Source organism: Cebidichthys violaceus, unplaced genomic scaffold (genome assembly GCF_023349555.1).
Source record: "Cebidichthys violaceus isolate CVI_PGR_0920_01 unplaced genomic scaffold, fCebVio1.0.p SCAF_17, whole genome shotgun sequence".
Lineage (NCBI taxonomy): Eukaryota > Metazoa > Chordata > Actinopteri > Perciformes > Stichaeidae > Cebidichthys > Cebidichthys violaceus.
The window spans coordinates 4,185,334-4,206,069 of NW_027176340.1; the positions used below are offsets into that span (position 1 = coordinate 4,185,334).

Consider the following 20,736-nt stretch of genomic DNA (forward strand, 5'->3'; position numbering starts at 1 on the left):
CTGCTAAGGTCGGAAACATCTTGCAGTCACATCTTGTCCAGTCCTCCTCCATTATCCAAATGGTGAATGTGTTTAATTTACAGGAACATATAAATAGCTGTATGCTCTTTACTTCAAGTGATTTTCATCATCAAAAGATTTTCACCCTCAGTATTTGAAGTATTAATTCTTCCCCAAATAATGTTATACTTGTTCATTGAAAGGAATAGTTTCGACATTTTGGGGACCTCGCATATTCACTTTCTTGCTGAGAGCTAGATAAGAAGATTGATTCCACTAAAGCTACATCCAGCAGCAGGGTTAGCGTAGCATACGCTGGAAAGTGGGGGAACCAGCTAGCTTGGCTCAGTCCAGAGGTTTAAATAACCCAAACAAGATATAATGTGTTAATTAGTTAGCCAGACAGGTGCTAGTAGGTAGACTCTGTATCCTTTAGACAAAACATGGCTAGCTGTGCTAAGCTAAGCTAAACTATGCTAACTGGCTCTAGCTTCATATTTGAGAGTATTGATCTTCTCATCGAACTCTGAACAAGAAAACTATAAGTGTATTTTCCAAAATGTCAGACTATTCCTTTCAATGCCACTACACATTGCAATAAATGTCAATTTGTATGCGTCATGGCGACATGTTTGTTAAGACATATACCATATTACCCACAATGCATCTCTTCTGTAACCTAATAAAGGCAAAAGGCAACAATAAAAGGTTTCCTTCCTTCTCTTGTGTTGTTGTTTGGTTTTGGTTTGTTTATTTATTCATTTTGGTTTCTTTCACCCTTTCTTTCTTCTCTTTTTGTTCCTCTAGCTTCTTGAGTTCTGGTGTTTTTAGTTAAAGTAAAGTCAAATCTGGCAATATGTAAAATATATGTAAATGTGATACTTCACTTCCACCAATAAAAAGTTGTCAAAAAAAAACAAAAAAAAAGAGAAAGAAAATAAAATAGTGAATGAAGTAACTCTGCTGCTGCTCCAGGGTCAAAAAAACGAAATCTAAAATGTACAGCAAAGCTTTAATGCTGTGCTCACTTTGTATGGACACCTACCTCACAGGCGCCCACCCCGCCCTGGAAAGAGCTGGTGCACATCTCATTCTCACGAACACGACCTCTGAAGTATTTGTTGCAGTCCTTGTTACTGAGAACTGGTATGTAGGCCACATTGAGGACAGTCTCATCTCCAGTCCCTTTAAAAACAGCGAGAAGGAGGAATGAGTTAGCAGCCGATGTGTTTAGGGACATAGAGAAGAAAAAAAAAGAAAAGGAAGGTGGACAGATGTTGAATGGTTCTAGAAATATCAATGCCATCTGTTGCTCAATGGTCTGAATAGTTTTCTCATTTAGATGCAACATTACTTCAAGGGCAGAAACAAGATGCTTGTTCGAAGGAAGTCATCTATTATCAATTACTGCAATTGAAGCATATTGTAGTTGCATGAAGCGCAGCATGTAGTTAATTCAGTGTCAAGTTATCATTTACAAAGGATTATACTTGCCTCTAGTCTCACCCCATCCTGCGATCTCACAAGACGTCTCCTCAGCTACAATGTAGCGCTCAGGAGGGAGGCAGATCTGAGAGATACGCTCATTAAACTGAGCCGGGCTACAGAAAGGAGAGAAAGGCGGAGGGAAATTATTGGTATGTGTGTGTATGGGTGTGTGTGTGTGTTTGTGCTGGGGGGCACTTGAAAGTACACACTATTCCAGTTGAAGCAGGACCAGCTGAGACTCTGAGGGTCCGCAGACAATCTTGGTCAGAGGGATGGTTTGCACGCCAGGCTCTCCTTCTTGAGGATCCCGATACAGTGTTCCCATCATGGCCGAGTATCCGGGCAGGTCCACGTAGCTGTGCACAAATGCAGACGAGCAAAATGCGACACTTTTTATTTCATGCTTCTTAAGTCTATAAGGGGGACTCTTCCATAAATGCCGTGCAAGAGACATTTTCAAACACGAGTCTGCAGTCATGCTAGCAGCTCTGTGAGGCTGCAGTTAGGCACAGCAGTGCTTTAAGCTAAATGCTAACATGTTCACAATGTCCATGCTAACGCCCTTAAATAAACATGTTAAATAAACAAGCTTTACCAGGAGGAGAAACACTGCTTGGTGCTGATCACCCATCTGGGGTTAACCAGGGATCCTCCACAGAAGTGATTTCCTTTCCTGCACCCAAGAGGTCAGAGGTCACATAAAGCACAGTTAGGTGTATTTTGCGTGTCCATGGCCGGCTCAAACAACCGTCAGCTCGCAGGCTCACCTGTCTCTGAGGCTCACTGTCCACGGCGAGTTCCCAGGAATCCCGCCCACGATACGCAGCCTCGACTTCTGGATGCGGTCATCTCTCTTCCCGCACTCACTGAACTCCACGTTCGCTGCGTTCAGAAAACGGTGACGTATTATTGTAAAAAAAAATCAAACAGACGAGAAGGAAGAAGAAAATATTGCCTCAAATTCATTCTGAAACTAACCTACTGGTTCAGTCATGGACACTTTCTCTCCAGCTGTTTGAAAGCAACAAGAAACAGATGAACTGTTAAAGTCAGAAGACAGAAGCTCTTTGGAGTTGTCACCACGCAGTGCATCAAGCTACTCTGAGGATGTTGAAATAGACAAAAAAAAGCAGAGTTATGTACCACACTGTTTGATGGCGCAGTAGTCAAACTCAGTTTGGGGGTCAGTGGTGTAGCACCAGGGTCCGTGCTGGTCCCCATCTGGGTTACGACAGTAGTTCTCTGTCAGGTTGGCCTCAGGATGCGTCCTTGGGTTTATCCTGGAAAATCATAGTGGTTTCTTTCTAGTTATAAATATTACTTTATACACTAACTGTATACATAATATACTAAATACTGGTCTTGATGGAACTTGTAGTCTCTATAAAAGTAATCAACATATTTAACTGTTATAGCTGACGTCAAAAAGTCACTCCTGATAACGAGTTAACGAAGAGACGGCTAAATGTTTGTCCAAAAATAAATCACTTTTGTTTTGTGAGGTTTTCCTGCAGCTGTTTCACCACATTCAATAATTAGTTTTTGATTTTTCCAGCTGTGAGATGCTCTCCCATTTCTGTGCATTGCATTGTGGGAGAATAGTTTCCTCTACAGAAGATTCAATTAAAGGTTGTTAGGGTGCATGCATATGGACTGTTTAAAAGTGTACTTAATTTAGTCCGTTTTCTTGTGTGAATACACAACATGCTCAACACCTGTTTTAGAGTATTATGCATTTTGGATTTTGGACACAGCAATGACATGAAGGCAACAAGCAGGGCCCGTTCCATTAAAAGATCATCTTAAATGATTGTCGTACTTGGTCCGGTGAGGTGTGTTGGCGTTCCATTTCTGGCAGGTGATTCCTTTACGAGTTTTGCGGACGATTCCTTTGTAGTTTTTTCCATTTTCGTGGTAGCAATCTGAAAAAAAATATTATTATGAAAGTTTCCTTGATGAATTATGGCACACAGTGAAAATGTAAAAAAAAAAAAACAGTGAGAAATAAAATATACAGAAATATAACATTCAATAAATACAATTTGATAAATCCCAGTACTAGTAAAAAATAAATACTATTATTAGTTCCTGGTCCAAATATTCTCGGGTTGCATTGGAGACAACTTGGACTCGTGGCCTCAGTGTTTCTTTAATCATGGTTTAAGCCCTGCATGTTCTGCATGTAAATATTCATACATTATTGTGGCCTTTACCACATTATCTTTATCCATTACACTTGACAGGAAGCCGAAACTGAATTCTTCTTTTTGCTAAAAATCGGAATAAAAAGTCGCACCTTCAGCCTCTATGTCGTCTGCACAGCGTTTGATCTGTAAGCAGAGAGCAGTCCTCATCTCTGGCACAGATGTGAAGCACCAGGGAGCCTCCGACCCATCTGGGTTACGACAGTAGTTCTCCTCCAAACCCCTGGGTGAGACGTTGCGCACAGTCATTCGCTTTGTTTTAGGTTTTTACTCTGTCATAAACAACCTCCACACAGCATATAATCACTTAAAAATCAGACATAGCAAACAAACTAAATTATAATCTTTATAAAACAAAATATATTGCATAAAATTAGAGCATGACACAGGATCAAAATAAAGATAAACAGCTTACCTGACCTGGTAAGCTCTACCTTTAGATTTAGATCAAAAACTGCCTAAAGGCCTTCAAGCATTTTGACTGAATTTGAACTGTGGCTAGTATTACACCCATGCTGATATGTGGTGCGCTCAAACACCTGTAAATAGTCTGGTACTGGGCCATTTAGGCTTTTACAAACACTTGAAAGATATTGAACGCTTTATCGTTTAACCGGTGTAGTGATTTAAAATGTCCTGTGTCTTTTATAATCAAGGACATTTTGTACAATCCTAATAAGCGAGCCTGTCGTTGTTCAATAATGCCTAATTAAATGCAAAGTTAGCTCTTGATTGTACGAAGGCCACACATAATATTCTCTTGCAGCTAATATATATTTAAAAATGTACAGGCTTTACAATAATAAGGCCCACGGTCTCATCACTCATACATTAAGTGACCTGTTACACAGTTTCCCAGAGTCAGAAACTAATAAATGCCATGATGATAAGACAGACATTTTTTTATCATGTATTTGATGTAGTCTGAAACAGCAATGTTAGGCGATTTTGGTTCAATTGTTGAGTGTCTGGGATCAGATAACATAATCAATTGAACTAAGGGGTGAGGGGGCGCCCACAGTCCCAGACTGTGAAAACCAATGATTAGAGATGTAGAATTACACGGAAACAACATACTAATAAAATCCAACACTTCTTGTAAATTCTACTAAAACTAGATGATTGAAATGCCTGTAATCGATTTAGGCACGATGAATGATTACCGCATTACAAATAAACTTAATATTCATTTCATATCCCTATTGCCACTCAGTGTGCGACCGGCTCCTTAATCTGCAGTTGCCGACCATTCATCATTGACTGTCAACTGTCAGCAGAGAAATAAGATCGCAAGAAATTTCACTGCAATGACATCTTTACATTAATATTCATGCGTGAAGCAAATAGAGCACTCTGTTCTTACTTTGTTCGTGTTCTTACTTGCATTCGTATGTGTTCGGGTAGAAGGGATGCTCATGAGGCTGTTGGGCATCCCACCGCTGACAGGGGATGCCTGATGTTGTCTCGTTGACTTTGCCGCGGTAATCCTCCCCGCGGCCGCGGAAACAGTTGGTGGTGAAGCTGGAGCGCTGGCGTTTCTCCACCCGCACCTCAGCTGGAGGAGGAGAGCAAGTTGAAGAGGAAAGAAACAAGTGTTAAAGGTCACTTCTGGGCTGCACAGAGGTGAAGTTAGAAGGATGAGACTATTTGAGTTCTGCTGTTGTAGTGTAATTAAAGTCCAAACAGAACGTATTATTATTCTTATCTGCTGAAGGATGCTGACGTTTCTCTGCGCTCACCTTAAAGACGTAACTTACACCTAAGTGTGATGTGGGAGCTTAAAGTCTGAAGACATCTTGTGTCCAGCAGTTCAACTTTTGAAACAAGCAACATTTGCATATTCATATTATATATAGTAGATGCTATTTATCGAGGCAGAATCGTAATAATAACAAATTATTGTCTTATTATGTCTGTTTCTCTGGAGGAGCTCTTTAATGAATCTGATTTAACAATCTTCTTTCCAATGGTCATGTCTACCCGCAACCATGCTTAATTGGAAGTGAGGATAAAAATCAATCTTGTTTTTTTTTTCGCGACGTTGAGAATGATCTTTTTGTTAATCTATGATGAGAGTGAGAATTGATTTGGAGCAGTGCTTTGATTTTGACTGCCTGCACCACAAGATGGTGCTCTCTCATAGACGTTGAGTCCCAGTGAACTCTGTCCTCAGTGGAAATGCCAACGCTGCCAGTGTCATCTTGCACAACTTGTGTTGAAATTCTGGAGAAAACACCGATGTCCTAGTTGGGTTTATTTATTTCTTCATCTTCTGAAATGAAAAGTTTAGCATTTGAGTCTGCCTTGGCATGTCATTCATTATACTGAACGCATTCCCAACTGCTAAAGAGTATTCATTTAGAATCTATAATTTCATATTAAACAAACCACGTTGCGAAAGCAAATACCTTTTACATTTTATCATACCCTTAATTCTTTGTCAAATGAATTGCACTACCACCACTCCCACTAATCCTAATGGAAGCTACAGTATACCAGAGTAAACGTTGTAATACATCTTTAATTAACCTAAAATCCCGTGGGACGATGCAGGGCTTGAATCTCTGACAAAGTTTAGCCGCATTCACTCTTCAATCAAAGAGAATCATTGGGGCAATTGTGAAATGTCACACAATTTGGGAAGTAATTTGCACAAACACCAAAAGGGTGATTTTTCTAAATTTAATTACAGCGACTTAATGAGACTCTCTAATTCAACTGTGTCTGCGAACACCGATTCTCCTCGATTGTGCCAGGAGGAAACTAACGGCAAAAACAAAACAGAAGAAAGAAGAAAACTTTACAGTTATATCTTATTTAGGGATTATTCTCATCATCTATAATTTGACTTTCTCAATTAATAAATCATTTGGTCCATAAACTGTCACAAAATGGTGAAAAATGTATATAGATGATATATAGATGATATTATATAGATTAATCCGTTTCAAATCAATTATTCGCTCCATCATCAATGAGCATTTCTAATGGAGTTACTATTAAAAAAAAAGCAACGTCTTACTGCACTTGCTGATCTCACAGTTCTCCCTCTCCACCTCAGTGTCTGTGGTGTAACACCAGGGCACCGGAGAGGCGTCGGGGTTACGGCAGTAGTTGTCATCTAAACTCTTGTCAGGGTATCTGAAATATACACAAATATTCTTTTTCGTCCAAAATAACAAAAAACAAAGGACTGAAACCGTTCAGAACACACCAATTTATATGGTCAATGAATTGGGCAATGCAGTGTAAATACTGCGTACTTTTCAGGCTGGTAGATGTGTTGGTGAGGGTACTGCTGGTCCCATCTCTGACACTCTCTGCCACTCACAGTGTGGTCAACCTGCCCCCGGTAGTCCTCTCCATTACATGTGATGCATACCTCTGAAAACAAAAGTCAGAAGTGTGAGAGAGAAATAAAACATCTTATCTTTATCTTTACCCTAACCCAAATAATTCCTTTTAAAGGGACTGATATCCTTGTTATTTGTTAGGAAGGTTCCTAGAAAAGACAATGTTATTTGGTGCTAATTATGGGGGAATGGTGTTCAATTGGTGCACTTGGTAAGTACAACCTTCTTTCACCAAAAAAAAAAAATCATCTTTTAGCCAGTGCGCAGCAGCCGGCAGGTCAGTTGAACATGCAAACAATGTGAAATTAGATTTTATGTGTAGCTGAAAATGACAGGAAATCATATAAATCAGCAAATGGAGTTAAGAAGTAAGTGAGTATTTCCTTGGGTTTGAATGGATTTGTCAGTTTCCCTGTAATTAATTAAGTAATAAGCTCAACACAACAATGAAGCTCAATTTTCTTCATCTTTCTTTAAAAAATCAAATTAATGAGTATTCCCCTCTTATTAGTAACGAGAAACTTTCTAGAAAAATGATTGAGAAATGTCAAGCGTTTCCCTTCACACAAAATATATGGGCCGTACCATCTTTGCACTGGGGGATGTTGCAGCTTTCATAACGGCGCTCAGGGTCGGTGGTGTAGCACCACGGACCGATCCGATCCCCGTCTGGATTCCTGCAGTAGTTCAACTCCAGACCGTTGGTAGCTGTGGGAGTCCACCTGAGAAGAACAGAGAGTTCCACAGTGAGTGGCGGATGCAATTGGAGAAATTAATATGAACTTAAAGCTACATATTTTTTGGCCGCGTGGCAGCAGAAAAATTCAAAACAGCTGCCATCCCCTATTAGAAACGAGGTAGATTAGAGTATTTGGGCCAAAAAAAACGAAAACAATGCGCTAAAAGAGACTGAGAGCGCTGAAGAGCTTAGGGGAACTGCAGAGTCAGGTGGGTTTGTGTGAGTGACCCCCTTTCACATCACATGCATTCATTTAAATCAGGTATGTATATGAAAAATATACTATTTTGTCAATGACAGCCTGAAATCTACCACCTATAAACATCAACAGACAGTAGCGTCTTCTCTGACAGGCCTGTACTGCAGCCAGCTTCACCTTTTCTACGCCTCTGTCCGTCTGTCTAGGAACACCTTGAGTGAATTTCTTCAAATTAGGCACAAAACATCCACCTGGACTCTGAAGGCCGAAGTGTTTAGATTTTGGTGATCAAGATCACAGTGACCTCACAAAACACGTCTTTGGCCATAACTCAAGATTAAAACCCTTTCATACAAATGGCTAATAGGATAAAATGATGAAGTGATGTAAACTGCAACATGACTGGTTAGCAGAGCCACTTTAAACCTGAGCCTCTACTAAGATTCATCAGAGGAACGTCTCACCTGTGATCATGAGGAAACTTGGACCACCACTGCTGGCAGGTGAGCCCGCTTCTTGTGGTGAAGACTTTCCCTCGGTAGTCCTCTCCTTTACCCACGATGCACTTTCTGACATAGACTTCAAAATAGAAACGAACCAATCAAAGAAGTCCAGCACTGATGCGTCGCGTTGATCTCTGTAACGTCACACGCTGAGTCTTACCTTTCTTCTCATAAAGGTCACAGTTTACGTTCCTCTTCACCTCTGCGTTGCTCCCGTCACCCACCCAGGGCAGATGTTTACAGGAAACAGTTGGACGTGTCTCGTAGTTAAACGCTCTGGTGTTGAGGGACATTGAGGAATACAAACTATCAACAAGGTACATAAATTAAAGGGTTCATAATTTAGCAAAAATCACTTTCTTAATGCTCAGAAATTGATCACCAGTAGGACATTATATAAGTTAAATAAAAAGATCTGTTGGCTTGTCAGTGTGTGAACCGAAATTTTACTGGACAAAATTCTTAAATTCTGAAAAAAATAGTTTAGATGACCTGTCTAACAGGTTGTTGATAACCCGTCTGACCAATTGTTAATACAAACGCATCCTAACCGATAGATATAATAGTCAAAATTATGAAAATAAGACCCAGGTTGAAAAAGACCACAATTATCCTATTTAATACATTGTAGATTAAGTTAATAATTAACAGATTCATTTTACATGAGTTACCTTACTTAGACTTTAATTGACTTCACAGTGAGCCATCAAGTTTACAGGTCCAACACAACCTGAATGCTTTAAACGATGAAGTCATATTTCTAATTATGGCCTTGCTGAAAGAACATGGTTGACCAGTGATGCTTACAACCTGCTACGTTAAAGTAGGCGTTCGATACCTGCAGTCCAGAGACTGAGAGCAGCGAGTGGCGCAGTCCTCCAGGTTCACACTCGGTAACAACAACACTCGAGCTGAGTTCCAGGAGGTGGGAACCAGCTCTCTGCCCTCTGAGCGCTGGAAGTCATTCAGGGGACTTCGGTAGCCTGTTTATGCACAACAGAACAATAAAACTAAATAAAAATGTTTTGGCAGGACTGTATCTCGATCTGTTGAGTCCAGGTTTGAACTGGAGTGCAGCTGCATACTGGTACCAGCTGCAACATTTGGGCACGAGCCTGCATACATATAACCTTTGGACCAAGACGCTGCTAGTTTGTGAGACCAGAGACCAGAAAAAAAGTTTTAAACAGCAACTCAGTACACCATGGTTACTATAACCGACAACCACCGATATTACTACTTATATTACTACTACTGGTATACATTCATGCAGTGCTAAAATGTTTAACAGAATAATCCTACAACTCACAAAAAAACACAAGATTGAAAATAACTGGTTGTGGTTTTGGGGAATTGTTTTTACTTTTGTAGTTTCCACATTAGTTTACCAACCCTCACACGGCGATAGTTACTAAACTGGCTCTATATATAATATAATATAATATATAAAATAAATATAAAAAAGAAGAACGTTAGACTCCTCATAACAAGGCTGACGGCTAAATACATATGAGTAATTTACAGAAGTGAACTTTAACTGTGAATATTTATTCAAGCACTTTACTTAAATACAAATTTGAGGTACTTGTACTTTAATGGAGTATTTCTGTTTCATGTTACGTTACACTTCTACTCCACAACATCTGGGAGGCAGATATTGAACTTTTATCTTTTATTTCACTACATTTGTCTGACAGCTGAAGGATGAATTGTTCCTTTATGTGTTGAGAAAATCCTCTTACTTCCGAAGTTAAATAAAATACTTAAAAAGCATCTTGGATCAGATGAAAAAGGCATCATCACAAAAACAGTTTTTTTCCTGAAAGTTGACTTTTTAGGGTTAGTGGTTCACACAGGACAGCTATCAAACATGATCACCTGATAGAATGTGATGCATTGCTGTAGGTGAACCTACCCAACAGTATAGAACAATCTACAGTTAACAGCAACAAACACTTTCATCATCAGTAATATTAATACCAAAACACAACATTTAATATTAAAACAATGACAGGGACCAATTTTACTTTAATGAGTACTTTTACTTCTGAAACTACTTTAGATATATTCTGCTGATAATACTCATCAGGGCAGGATAATAAATATTCCTGCTTGTAGTGGAAAGTTTTCAGTGGTGTTGACACTTTTACTAAAATAAAAATATCTAAATGCTTCCTCCACCACTGACATTCCTTCAGATGTATTACATAATAATCCTGGTACTCTGAATAATATTCAGAGTACAAATATGGGACGACTTCTTCTGTTTTGTTGCACATTTCTTCATAAACATTTGAACTCTTCATAACAGCACAGACAATTAATGTGAGTCATTCATAACTGAAGACATTGAGGATCATAACACGTTCTTACCAGCAGCCAGTCGGACTGTCAGGAGAAGAAAAGGCACCAACATTTTCATTGTTTGAGGTCTGCGGACGACACAGAGTTCTATAACACTGGATGGAAGTCAGACTGAGGTCTCTGCTATGAAGTCCTAATTGAGGATTACAAATCCGATCACAGGTCGGTTTGACGCTGAAAAAAAAAAAAAAAATCCCCCAAAAAACTCCAGCAGGATGTTAGAAATCCACGCAGAAAACATACAACGTTGACTTAAACAACCACCCACACCGAGCTCTTACTCAAACAGAGGCCCTAATTCCCCAAAACACAGCCGATCAATACTGCGTATTAATCATTAATGACGAGTGGCACATCAGTTCATGTTCTTCTTTTCATGATCACTCAACTAGTTTCACTCTGACAGCAATGTAACTGACGATTAAACCAAATATTTTGCGGAACAAATGCAGAAGAAGAAATATACTTTTTTTTTTTAAATTGCTGTCAGAACAAAAGCAATTCTCTTATCAAACACTAGACGTCAGTAGAATAATCTTCCAGAGCTTTTTTTTTTTTTTTTTCTTCCTGTTTTCCGGGTAATAAGGTGAAACTGCAGCTGGTTACAGACTCAACTAAACAGTCCCTCTTTACTCTGCGGGTTAATCGTCGGTTCACTACTGGAAAAAAATATTTTCACGGATTTTGTTTTTCGCATCGTGTTTTAGATGAAGTGCTGAGAGCGTGCTCGATATTACAAATCAAATGATCTACTCTGGACTTTGATCACACTGTTTAACCTGCCAGCTGTCCACAAAGCTCTTCGTCTGGTCTGAACTGGACTCAACATCCGTTATTAACTGCAGCGGACAACAAAGTAAGCAGTGCAGTCCGATGCAATGCATGTTTCTGTGGAGAAACCTACACAGTGTGTCGTGTTGAAACTGTGGCGGAGAACCGAAGTAATTCATGTTAGCAGCTCACCTGATTCTTTTCTTTAGGAACTCTGGTTGCATTAGTTAGCTGTCAAGTACAGTCTTGAGGTACTTGTACTTACTTGATTTATGCTACTTTGTGTTTTGTACTGCACTACATGTCAGAGGGATGTACTTGTTCACATATTCAACAGGTTCACTTTTACTTAAAGCCCCATATTCAGCATTCAAAAAAAAGGTTTATTGCCCACTTTAATGTTTTTGTACGCAGCCAAAAGGACAATTTCAAGTGTTTATTAATGTACAGTATTTGTTAGCATTGCTAAATTTTCCTATGAAGACATATTTTATATCAACCACTGGTGAAGTGCAACCAAGTGCATTTACTCAGCTGCTGTCCGATGTTGAGGTACTTGTACTTGACTTGAGGGATTCCATTTTATTTAATAATCAACTCATTCATTTGTATGTAATGTTGTAGGTTTAAATACCCAGCAGTATAGAGTCATTAAAAACAGCCCCACCTTTACCAGCTACACCAACTCATTAATGTATCCAGAGTTATAATCCAATAATAAAATATGATTCTGAAATGGACCATTCTGCATAAGGTGTATTCTTACTTATACTCGTATTTTGGAGTATATTTTGATGCGTAGCTTATTCTTTTACTTTACCACAACATAATAACAGCGTGTGCCAGTAACAGATGTGAAGTTAAACGACTGTGTTTTTTCTGTTCAGGATGTCAGCTGTTAAGATGACAGAGGGCAGTGTGCAGGTAGAGGGCTGCAAAGCGCCGCTGTTCTACAGACAGAGTGAACCTACTGAAGGGGAGGCGAGGATGTCCGTTTTACTCCTTCACGGCATCCGTTTCTCATCGGAAAACTGGCTCAACATCGGCACTCTGGACACTCTGGCCAAAGCGGGATGCCGCGCGGTCGCCATCGACCTGCCAGGTGAGTCTGATGTCCCATATGGAGGGGCTCTCTTTGATGCGAAGGGAGGCAATCAGGCGCAATGGGTTCCTTAACTGACTCCATGAGCTGTTTATCAAAGCCACTGGTGCAGCAATAACTGCTGACAGTGTCAGTAAGCACGCCAAATCAGCGGCCTGACTGCAATAAACAACTTGCTGTGGCTTTTAAGAGCATGAACCATGTTCCCTTCGCCTCATGCAGTATCTTTGCCTCATGTCTCACAGTTTGAAAACATCCGATCTAAAGGTTCTGGTATCCGTTCAATTTGAAAACCCGCTGCCCTCGTCTTCTTCTTGCCTTACGCCTTCATTGGTTTGCCGTCCGCTCTCTTTCTCTGTCCACAGGACTCGGCCGGTCTAAGTCGGCCGAGGCCCCGGCAGCGGTTGGACAGCTGGCCCCTGCAGGCTTCCTGAAAGAGGTGTGTGAGCAGCTGAGCCTGAGCTCTGTGGTGGTGATCAGCCCGTCCCTCAGTGGGATGTACTCCCTTCCCTTCCTCCTGCAGCACCAGGCTCTGATACGAGCCTACGTCCCCGTGGCTCCCATCTGCACCGAGAACTTCACAGCAGAGCAGTACCAGAGTGTCAAGGTACAGTCTGTGTGTAAGGTTGTACTTTTATACTCCTTTGCGCTCTTCATTTCCTCTTTTAAGGATAACTTGTGCGACCGTGAATGTCAACCCCATTTTCCAGCACAACCTTCTCTCCCTTTTTACGTGCGACTGTGAGAGGAGCAGAGCCTGTGTGACTTTCACACTGGCTTTCATCCCGTTCCCAACAATTAAAAAAAACATTTCTCAAATGGCAAACCGAGTAAAGGCAGATTATCCAGGAAGGACACGTGTTTGTTACTGAACAGTAGTTCCCCTCGAAATCACTGTAAGAGAAGCAAAATAGCGAAGCAGAAAAGCAGCGACGTGATAACAAAGTGAGATGTTGAATAAAAATAACGAAATACATACAGTGCAGTAAATAAAGCGGATGAAAAACAACGGTAACCTTGGCAGCTATAATTACTATTTGCAGGTTTTAAAATATGAAGTTGGTCGAATTAGCTCCATCTTGACATTATACAACTTTCAATTATCTTTAAACATTAAGGCATCAGTAATTATAACGCAATTATAAAATAATTAATAGTATAGCACTCATCTGTCTGCATCATGACATGAGTGACTTCAACCCTCACGATGACGTGGCGATGTTATCTGGGTTTAACCCCTTGAATGTGATGTTGAATGTCATCAGGAAGGCGGAGGTTTTAATATCTCCGACAGACAGGTGAGGTGAAAAGCGCGTTGCCCTAGATACGGGGATAATGACACATATTTTCATACAGTTTCTCCTGGAAAACATCCAAGGCGATGCACTCAATTGTTCACACAATTTCACCCCTTTCCATGCTGCTCCTTCAGTCTTTGTTAAATCTGTGTCTTGCAAGTCCCCCAACTTTATGTAAATGCATAACGAAATCTTTAGAGTGCCCCTTTAAAGCAGGACTTTTACTTTGTAATGGAGTGTATTTATAGCCAAGCGTTGTGTGACTTTATTTAATGAAATAGTCTGAATACTTTCTCTGCAGCTGATAAAAGCTAATATCAAGGTCTGCCTGCCTACTCTTTTATATACTTTTGTTTTTTAGTCACACCAAATAAAAATAAAAAGCTTGCCTTCTATCTTTTTATGAGACCCGTTCAAATGTTTTTTTTTTTTTTAAACTTGAGGTAAAATAGAGGACAACTACGGAATCCCTTTAGTTACGGATTTGACAAACTAAAAAAAAAACAAACAGATTATCTAAAAAGGAGAGAAAGGACTCTGGAAATGATTCATCAGAGCGATCTCTTACCTTCATGTGTGTTTTTGTGTCCCGTCTCTCCTCCAGGTCCCATCGCTGATCGTTTACGGCGACCAGGACACTCAGCTCGGAGAACGGTCGCTGAACAACCTGAGTAATCTGGCCAATCGCAGCGTGGCGGTGATGAAAGGAGCGGGTCACTCTTGTTACTTGGACGACCCGGACACTTGGCACAAAGCTCTCACTGACTTCCTAAAGACGCTGTGAAGCTGCTCGCTGTGCATCAGTGGAGGGATACCCGACAACAACGGTCACATGAATGATTCAGAGGAGCCACACAAAAATACACAATATTCTTTCTCGACAAATTCAGCCAACACACGTCGTTCTGCACAACCTGATTTTGACTTTTTAAATAGCACTAGGAATAAAACTTTCAAAGATATTTAGAGAAATAGGCTTATTCACTTCGCTGAGTTAGATGAGAAGATTGATATATCTATATGCTAAATATGAAGCTACCGCTAACAGCCAGCTAACTTAGCTTAGCATGAAGACTTGAAACAAGGGGAACCAGCAAGCCTGGGTTAGTCCAACAGTAACAAAGTGAACCCACCAGAACCTACTAAGTAATTCATGCTTTATCTAGCATGTTTTTTTTAAGGTTAGCTGTTTCCGTGTTTAGCCGACTGCTGGCAGGAATCCTATTTAGCGTACAAACATAAGCGACAGCTTAATTTACGGGGTGGGATGACTGGACATGTAAAACAGCATAGATAACCTTTTAGTGACAGCATAGCTGTAATCCCTTTTTGGCGAGAGGAAAATAGCATTTTACATGTTTTTATTTCAAAAGCATATAAAATGCTGCTGTAAACATATTTAATTTGGTAAAAAAATTGGTTATAATGTAGGGCACAGAGCAGCCTACCAAAAGGTAATTACAGCTCCTAGAATGTCACTAAAAAGGTTATTTACGGCTCAGAATTACAATTATATAGTTATATTTGACAGATTATGAAAAAACATGGTTGTGTTTTGCTCTGGTAGGGGAAATCTAAATTACGCCCCTGAACATGAGTCGTTTTAATTGTCTCGTCCAGAAAGCTAATATGTATATTTTCAAGATCTCAAATTTTTCCTTTATACCATGAAATCTAACAAACTATTGTGTATTATAATTAAAAGTAAAGGTGCAATAAAATATCTATATATAGATTTTATATTTTTAATGAATCTCCACCTGTCTCGACAAAAAGACAAAACACCACACGCTGAAATGAAGTGAAAAATATGAACATTATTTAATAACTGATTCTCTGTAATAAACAATTTGAAAATATTTTACAAGGAGTCACAGACACAAGATTTTACAAATTTTGCCCTCTTCTTTTTTTCTTTTTTTTTTTAGCTTCATCTGTACAAAAGAATGGAGCGACATGGACCAGTGTCCAGAAAAGAAGGAGCTAAATCTTCCAAGCACACAAACATTCACACTCACAGACGTACAAGAAAAAAAAAAAGAAAAGAAAATTTAAAACATTTTGACTTCAGATCTCAAACTTATCAACAGTGCTGTATTCCTATATTTTTTATAACTTCACTGAAAATTCGACTGATTTTACACTTTATTTTTTTTTCTCTCTAAATGTTGCTGTTATTTTTTAAACACACTTGTCAAACATGGTCACATAGCACCAGACTACAGACTACAGAATCACATACGCACGTATCTTTCCCACAGAGACGCACCAACACAGATGCAGCGAGGGTCGGGAGGGGACGAGAGGCTTTATGAAAACCACCCCATACTTATTTCAGGGTCCTGTCCTAAAGCAGACCCCTCCCTCTCATCAATCCCAAGCTGGTCCAATTCTCAATTTTTTTATTTTTTATTTTTTTTTGGCAAAAGTAAATTTGTCAAACCACAGAAATCAGACGTGTGGTCCCTTCAGACGACTCTTTTTTTTTTTTCTGTCAGGATGCACACACAGACGTCACTACATGATTCCTCCATGACCTGCTGTTCGACGGGACCGCGCTGCTCTGTGGAGACCCACTCCCTGAGCTTGCCTCTGACATTCCCACCCGCTCACCAAAAAAAAAACACCTGGGAAGTGACATCCTTGGCTTACTTCTGCCTAGTGATTGACATCTCCCAGCTGGGCGTGACTAAGTGTCATTACATGTTCGCTGTTAGGTGTGTTGTGCATAATGTTGCGGTGCAAAAAAAACCTGTAGGCCTACATACTTAGTTTGTGTGTGAGGACTGTAAGCGTACAGAACCAGGTAAAGAGAGGAAGTTGCAGGGGGTACATTTCCACAGGCACGTGTAGCACTCATTTACAGACAGTGGAAATGGGGAAATACAGACAGAATTAAATGGCACAGGACAGAGACAAACAAATGCCAGAAAAGTAAAACTGCATCCGGCATCAGGTGATAGGTATTGAACACTGAAAGGAGCCAAATTGGAAGTACAATTTTTTTTCCTTCAAATTTTGATATTTTAATAGTGTTTTGTTTCTCTGAGTCAGATTTGTTCGGAGCCGCACTGCAGTTACTGTGCCAGCATGTTTGTCACATCAAATAGTACCAACAACTGTACAGAGTGAGTAGTTAAGGTTCAAATTGTAGCGCGAGTCGTCCCTCCGGAGCAATACAGTGAGGTTTGGGTGGGTGTGAACATTGAAGGTCGGAGGCTTTTTGAAATTTAAAACTCCCACTTGGCTTTCAAGCATTTAATCAAAACATCAATCAGGCATCAATCAATAACGAACCATTTCAAGACGCAAAAATACAAAATTAGAGCTCACTATACTTACTGCAGAACACCAAGAAAACCCAGGGAGTGAATATTTTGGAGGATCTATTTGTTTGTGTGCGTGAGTGAACATGAGGGAGGGAAACGTATCAGAGCTCCGTACTGTGTAACACTAAGGCATTTAGAGAGGCTTTGTTAACTATGTTGCATTTGAAGCAGAACACACTGATGAACTACACATTCTTTTGGATACCTCTGCTCTCTTAGATTAACATTTAGGCAGACTGATGGTTAAAGATGGATTCTGTTTGTTTCAGTAAAATCACTTTTTTTTTTTTTTTCTTCTCCACAACAACACTGGGTTTTGTCCGTTGCAACACAGGAACGGGAAAAAACAGCTATGCTACCACAACTGTCGTCCCTCATACACTCCACTTCTCATTTTGAAGACAATTCCCTTTGAGGGTTTTTAACGCAAACTAACACACGCGCACACATCCACACACAAACACATACGATTCAGGCAGAACTATAGCAGTCAGGTGGCCCTAAAAACGCTCTATGGCCAGTTAAGTTGCTGTATACGGATAGTGTATCATAGCTCTATACATGGCTTTGTAAAGGAACGGTATAGTAACCCCATATGATGGCAGTCAGGTGGCTCTGGAGCAACCGCAGTCGAGACGGCAAATACATTAAGCGAGAGCCGGTCAGTGCGATGGCTCTGTGTAAAGCTATTTCTATAGCCGACAGATTCAGTCTCACAAGCTCCTCAATGGTGGCTGCTTTATAAAGGTACTATACAGTGGCTCTACTCTTATACAGCCAATGTGGTCCAAAACAAAGTGCATCAAGGCACTATGAAACAGAGCGGCTCCTAAACATCGTAATGATCAAATGATGAACTGCGACGGATTACAACCAGACTACTACTGTACGTGATCACCATATTTAGTTGCCTCTTTTGCACTTTTGTTGGAAATGTTGATAAGCCCCAATCCCCCAGCAGCGAATGATTTTGAAGTTTGAACAGCATCAGTCAAAGGTAATAGAAGCCCCCAAATAAAAGAAAAAAGCCCATCCGGCACTATAACGAGACGGCCAGGAGGCCGAGATCTTGTTGCGTCTGTTCTATGACCAGAAGTGAAGCACATATACAAATTGTGATCAGGAGCGTTAGTAGAGGTTACTGGAGATGCCTCATGAGGATTGGCGGAGGTGAGCTTTCCTATCAGAGAGCACAGGGATTTTTTTTTTTTTTAAACATCAGTCCAAAACCAGGGGTCAGAATGGTCGATTGAGAATAATACACATGAACGATGCTCCAAATCTGCAGTCACCGAATACTGATTAATATTTAACAGCTGTCATTACTGTGTCAGCCAGATAGCACTAGCCTTAAATTGTAAATATGAGAAAAAAATACTTCAAGAAATGCGATTATCATCGTGTCATTACCATAATCCGCAGTGGACGTCTTTTAAAAGCTTTAATCTGTAATTAGGCGCTGCACAAAATGAATCTGCATTCAGTTTCTGAGTGTCTCCTCGTCCTCTCCTGGTTTATCCTAAATCTAAATAAGAAGCCATTTCCTCCTTGTGTTTTGGCTATAAAAAAATAAGACCACATGAAAGTCTATCTCATTTTGGCAAGTAGATATAGTGCATAAATAAATGAATGTCTTTTTAGATAAACACCTAACGACTTCCTCTTCAAATTAAACCTAAATATACTGTTTGTCTGGAACACTCATCACTTCAGCGATTATACTTGACATTTTGTATACTTGACAGCTCTTTTTTTTTTTTCTGTTATTTTCTTTTGTGGTGGCTATAACTGGCTGAATGGTCCACAGTCTCTGACCAGAGGCAAATGACAGAGCGGTGAGACTCTGAGATGGAGGAGAGAAGAAGAGGGAGAAGTCCTGACGTCTGTCTGACCGAAAGGCAGACGGACAAACTCAACTCTCCAGTCTGTATGAGGCGGGAGGTCTGTGGCGAGGACATCGGCCTGTCCTCTTTCCCCTCCCTTCTCTGGATGGTGGAGGTGGTGGCGTGGTCATTTGGGGTCGTTTTCTCTTTTCTACCATTGCCTCTGATGATCCAGGTGGTCCAGCACCACCCACTCCTCTTGCAGATGAAGGTTAACTGGCTGAAGACGCAAACGTCCTGCAGTTGTCACTAAGCGACACAAACTGAAGCGAGCTGGGTAGCGCGGCACTCAGGGCTTCCAATTTGCCGTGAAGGGAAGTCCCATTATTACCTATGACTATATCATGAGGGCGGAGGGGCATGGAGGTGTGAGGTGGGGTTGGAGGGTTTTTAGGTCGGGAGGGCTAAAAGGAGGATAGGTGGAGGAAAGTTGAATTAATGTAGTGGAGAGTGACAGTGGGGGCTGACGGCTGGATAAAGCAGAAACAGCTGAATGAGCAGTAAGGTGTAGAGAGACGGACGGAAGGAGTGTCCCCGTCCACAGTCCGATGTGTTCTCCTGCAGAGGGAAGACTGTAGCTGTAAGTACACATCTAGTACATCAGATACTGATACTAATACTGCATGCTAGTCAAGTCTGTCCGTTCACACGCTAAACCTTTTTCTTCCGAAAGAAACTGCTAAGAGGAAGGTGGACTACTACGCCCTTGCTCTTATTTCACTTTGCATCCAAGTTTTGGAACTTTGAATATGGTACAGCTCAACATTTTGTGAGACACAATTATTTGCTTTCAGGCCAAAAGTTCTCGATGTCTGTCTGTTAAATAACCAAGGTAACAAAATATGCCCACCATCAAACTTAAAGCTCACTAATTAACATGTTACATCTTAATTGTTTAATCTGTACAAAGACACGACACAAGCTGTAGTTTTCGGTGGTTGTGTGCTGGACTATGACTGCATGTGTGACACTTATCATCATCATGTTGTGTTGTCACTGACCTTTTTGTAACTTTAGCATTGATAAAATTCAGATTTGGGATGCTAGCAAATGGTAGTGCACACATTATGGACTCTACTTTTGTTCCATTGTTGAATGAGCGAGGTAACTACAGAGTGGATAAACTCAGACACTTCGATAAAATGGTAAATGGACAGTAAATGCACTGACATACTACTGCATGTAGTGAATAGAGTGTGATTTCAGACACAGCCTGGATCTCGGCTGGGACCAGTGACCAGTGTCTCTGCAGGTCTACTCTCAACAAGAAAGCGAATAACTAGTCCCTGAAAGACAAATAATTACCGTCTTCATAAACTTGAATGTAAATTAAAATCTGCATGTTCCCTTTCACGATGTCTGCCTGTATGTTAACGGTGTACATCACAATGTAGCTAATGTTTGCAAAAATCTCGGCCTGATAAAAGTAAATTATAAAAGTAATTAACTGCGTATCACTGTTTTTGTTCTTTATATGTTTAAGTCAACCTTCATTAACTTAAC

At 40.3% G+C, this 20,736-nt stretch overlaps 3 protein-coding genes across 4 annotated transcripts in view; 1 reads left to right on the forward strand and 2 right to left on the reverse strand.

The window, feature by feature from the left end:
- The window catches only part of mst1 (macrophage stimulating 1), a 12,458-nt gene extending 1,030 nt beyond the window's left edge, over nt 1-11,428 (reverse strand). The window contains exons 1-17 of the mRNA XM_068712221.1: nt 10,860-11,428; nt 9,325-9,469; nt 8,647-8,762; nt 8,448-8,562; nt 7,631-7,767; nt 6,956-7,076; nt 6,715-6,833; nt 5,073-5,247; nt 3,785-3,915; nt 3,308-3,410; nt 2,632-2,768; nt 2,467-2,499; nt 2,256-2,370; nt 2,084-2,161; nt 1,698-1,844; nt 1,495-1,601; nt 1,046-1,185 (exon numbers count right to left, since the gene is read on the reverse strand). Of these exons, the coding sequence (XP_068568322.1) occupies nt 1,046-1,185; nt 1,495-1,601; nt 1,698-1,844; nt 2,084-2,161; nt 2,256-2,370; nt 2,467-2,499; nt 2,632-2,768; nt 3,308-3,410; nt 3,785-3,915; nt 5,073-5,247; nt 6,715-6,833; nt 6,956-7,076; nt 7,631-7,767; nt 8,448-8,562; nt 8,647-8,762; nt 9,325-9,469; nt 10,860-10,908 (1,968 nt within the window). The 5' untranslated portion in view covers nt 10,909-11,428. The remainder of the gene's footprint in view (nt 1-1,045; nt 1,186-1,494; nt 1,602-1,697; nt 1,845-2,083; nt 2,162-2,255; nt 2,371-2,466; nt 2,500-2,631; nt 2,769-3,307; nt 3,411-3,784; nt 3,916-5,072; nt 5,248-6,714; nt 6,834-6,955; nt 7,077-7,630; nt 7,768-8,447; nt 8,563-8,646; nt 8,763-9,324; nt 9,470-10,859) is intronic.
- Nucleotides 11,429-11,430: 2 nt separating this feature from the next.
- abhd14b (abhydrolase domain containing 14B) lies at nt 11,431-15,756 on the forward strand. The gene is made up of 4 exons (XM_068712222.1): nt 11,431-11,706; nt 12,509-12,723; nt 13,089-13,330; nt 14,626-15,756. Exons 2-4 carry the CDS (start codon nt 12,510-12,512, stop codon nt 14,803-14,805), a joined length of 636 nt encoding a protein of 211 aa, XP_068568323.1. The 5' UTR covers nt 11,431-11,706; nt 12,509; the 3' UTR covers nt 14,806-15,756.
- Nucleotides 15,757-15,881: 125 nt separating this feature from the next.
- The window catches only part of cacna2d2a (calcium channel, voltage-dependent, alpha 2/delta subunit 2a), a 141,474-nt gene continuing 136,619 nt past the window's right edge, over nt 15,882-20,736 (reverse strand). For both annotated transcript variants that reach the window (XM_068712219.1, XM_068712218.1), the window contains one exon: nt 15,882-19,791. In XM_068712219.1, the coding sequence (XP_068568320.1) occupies nt 19,669-19,791 (123 nt within the window). In that variant the 3' untranslated portion in view covers nt 15,882-19,668. The remainder of the gene's footprint in view (nt 19,792-20,736) is intronic.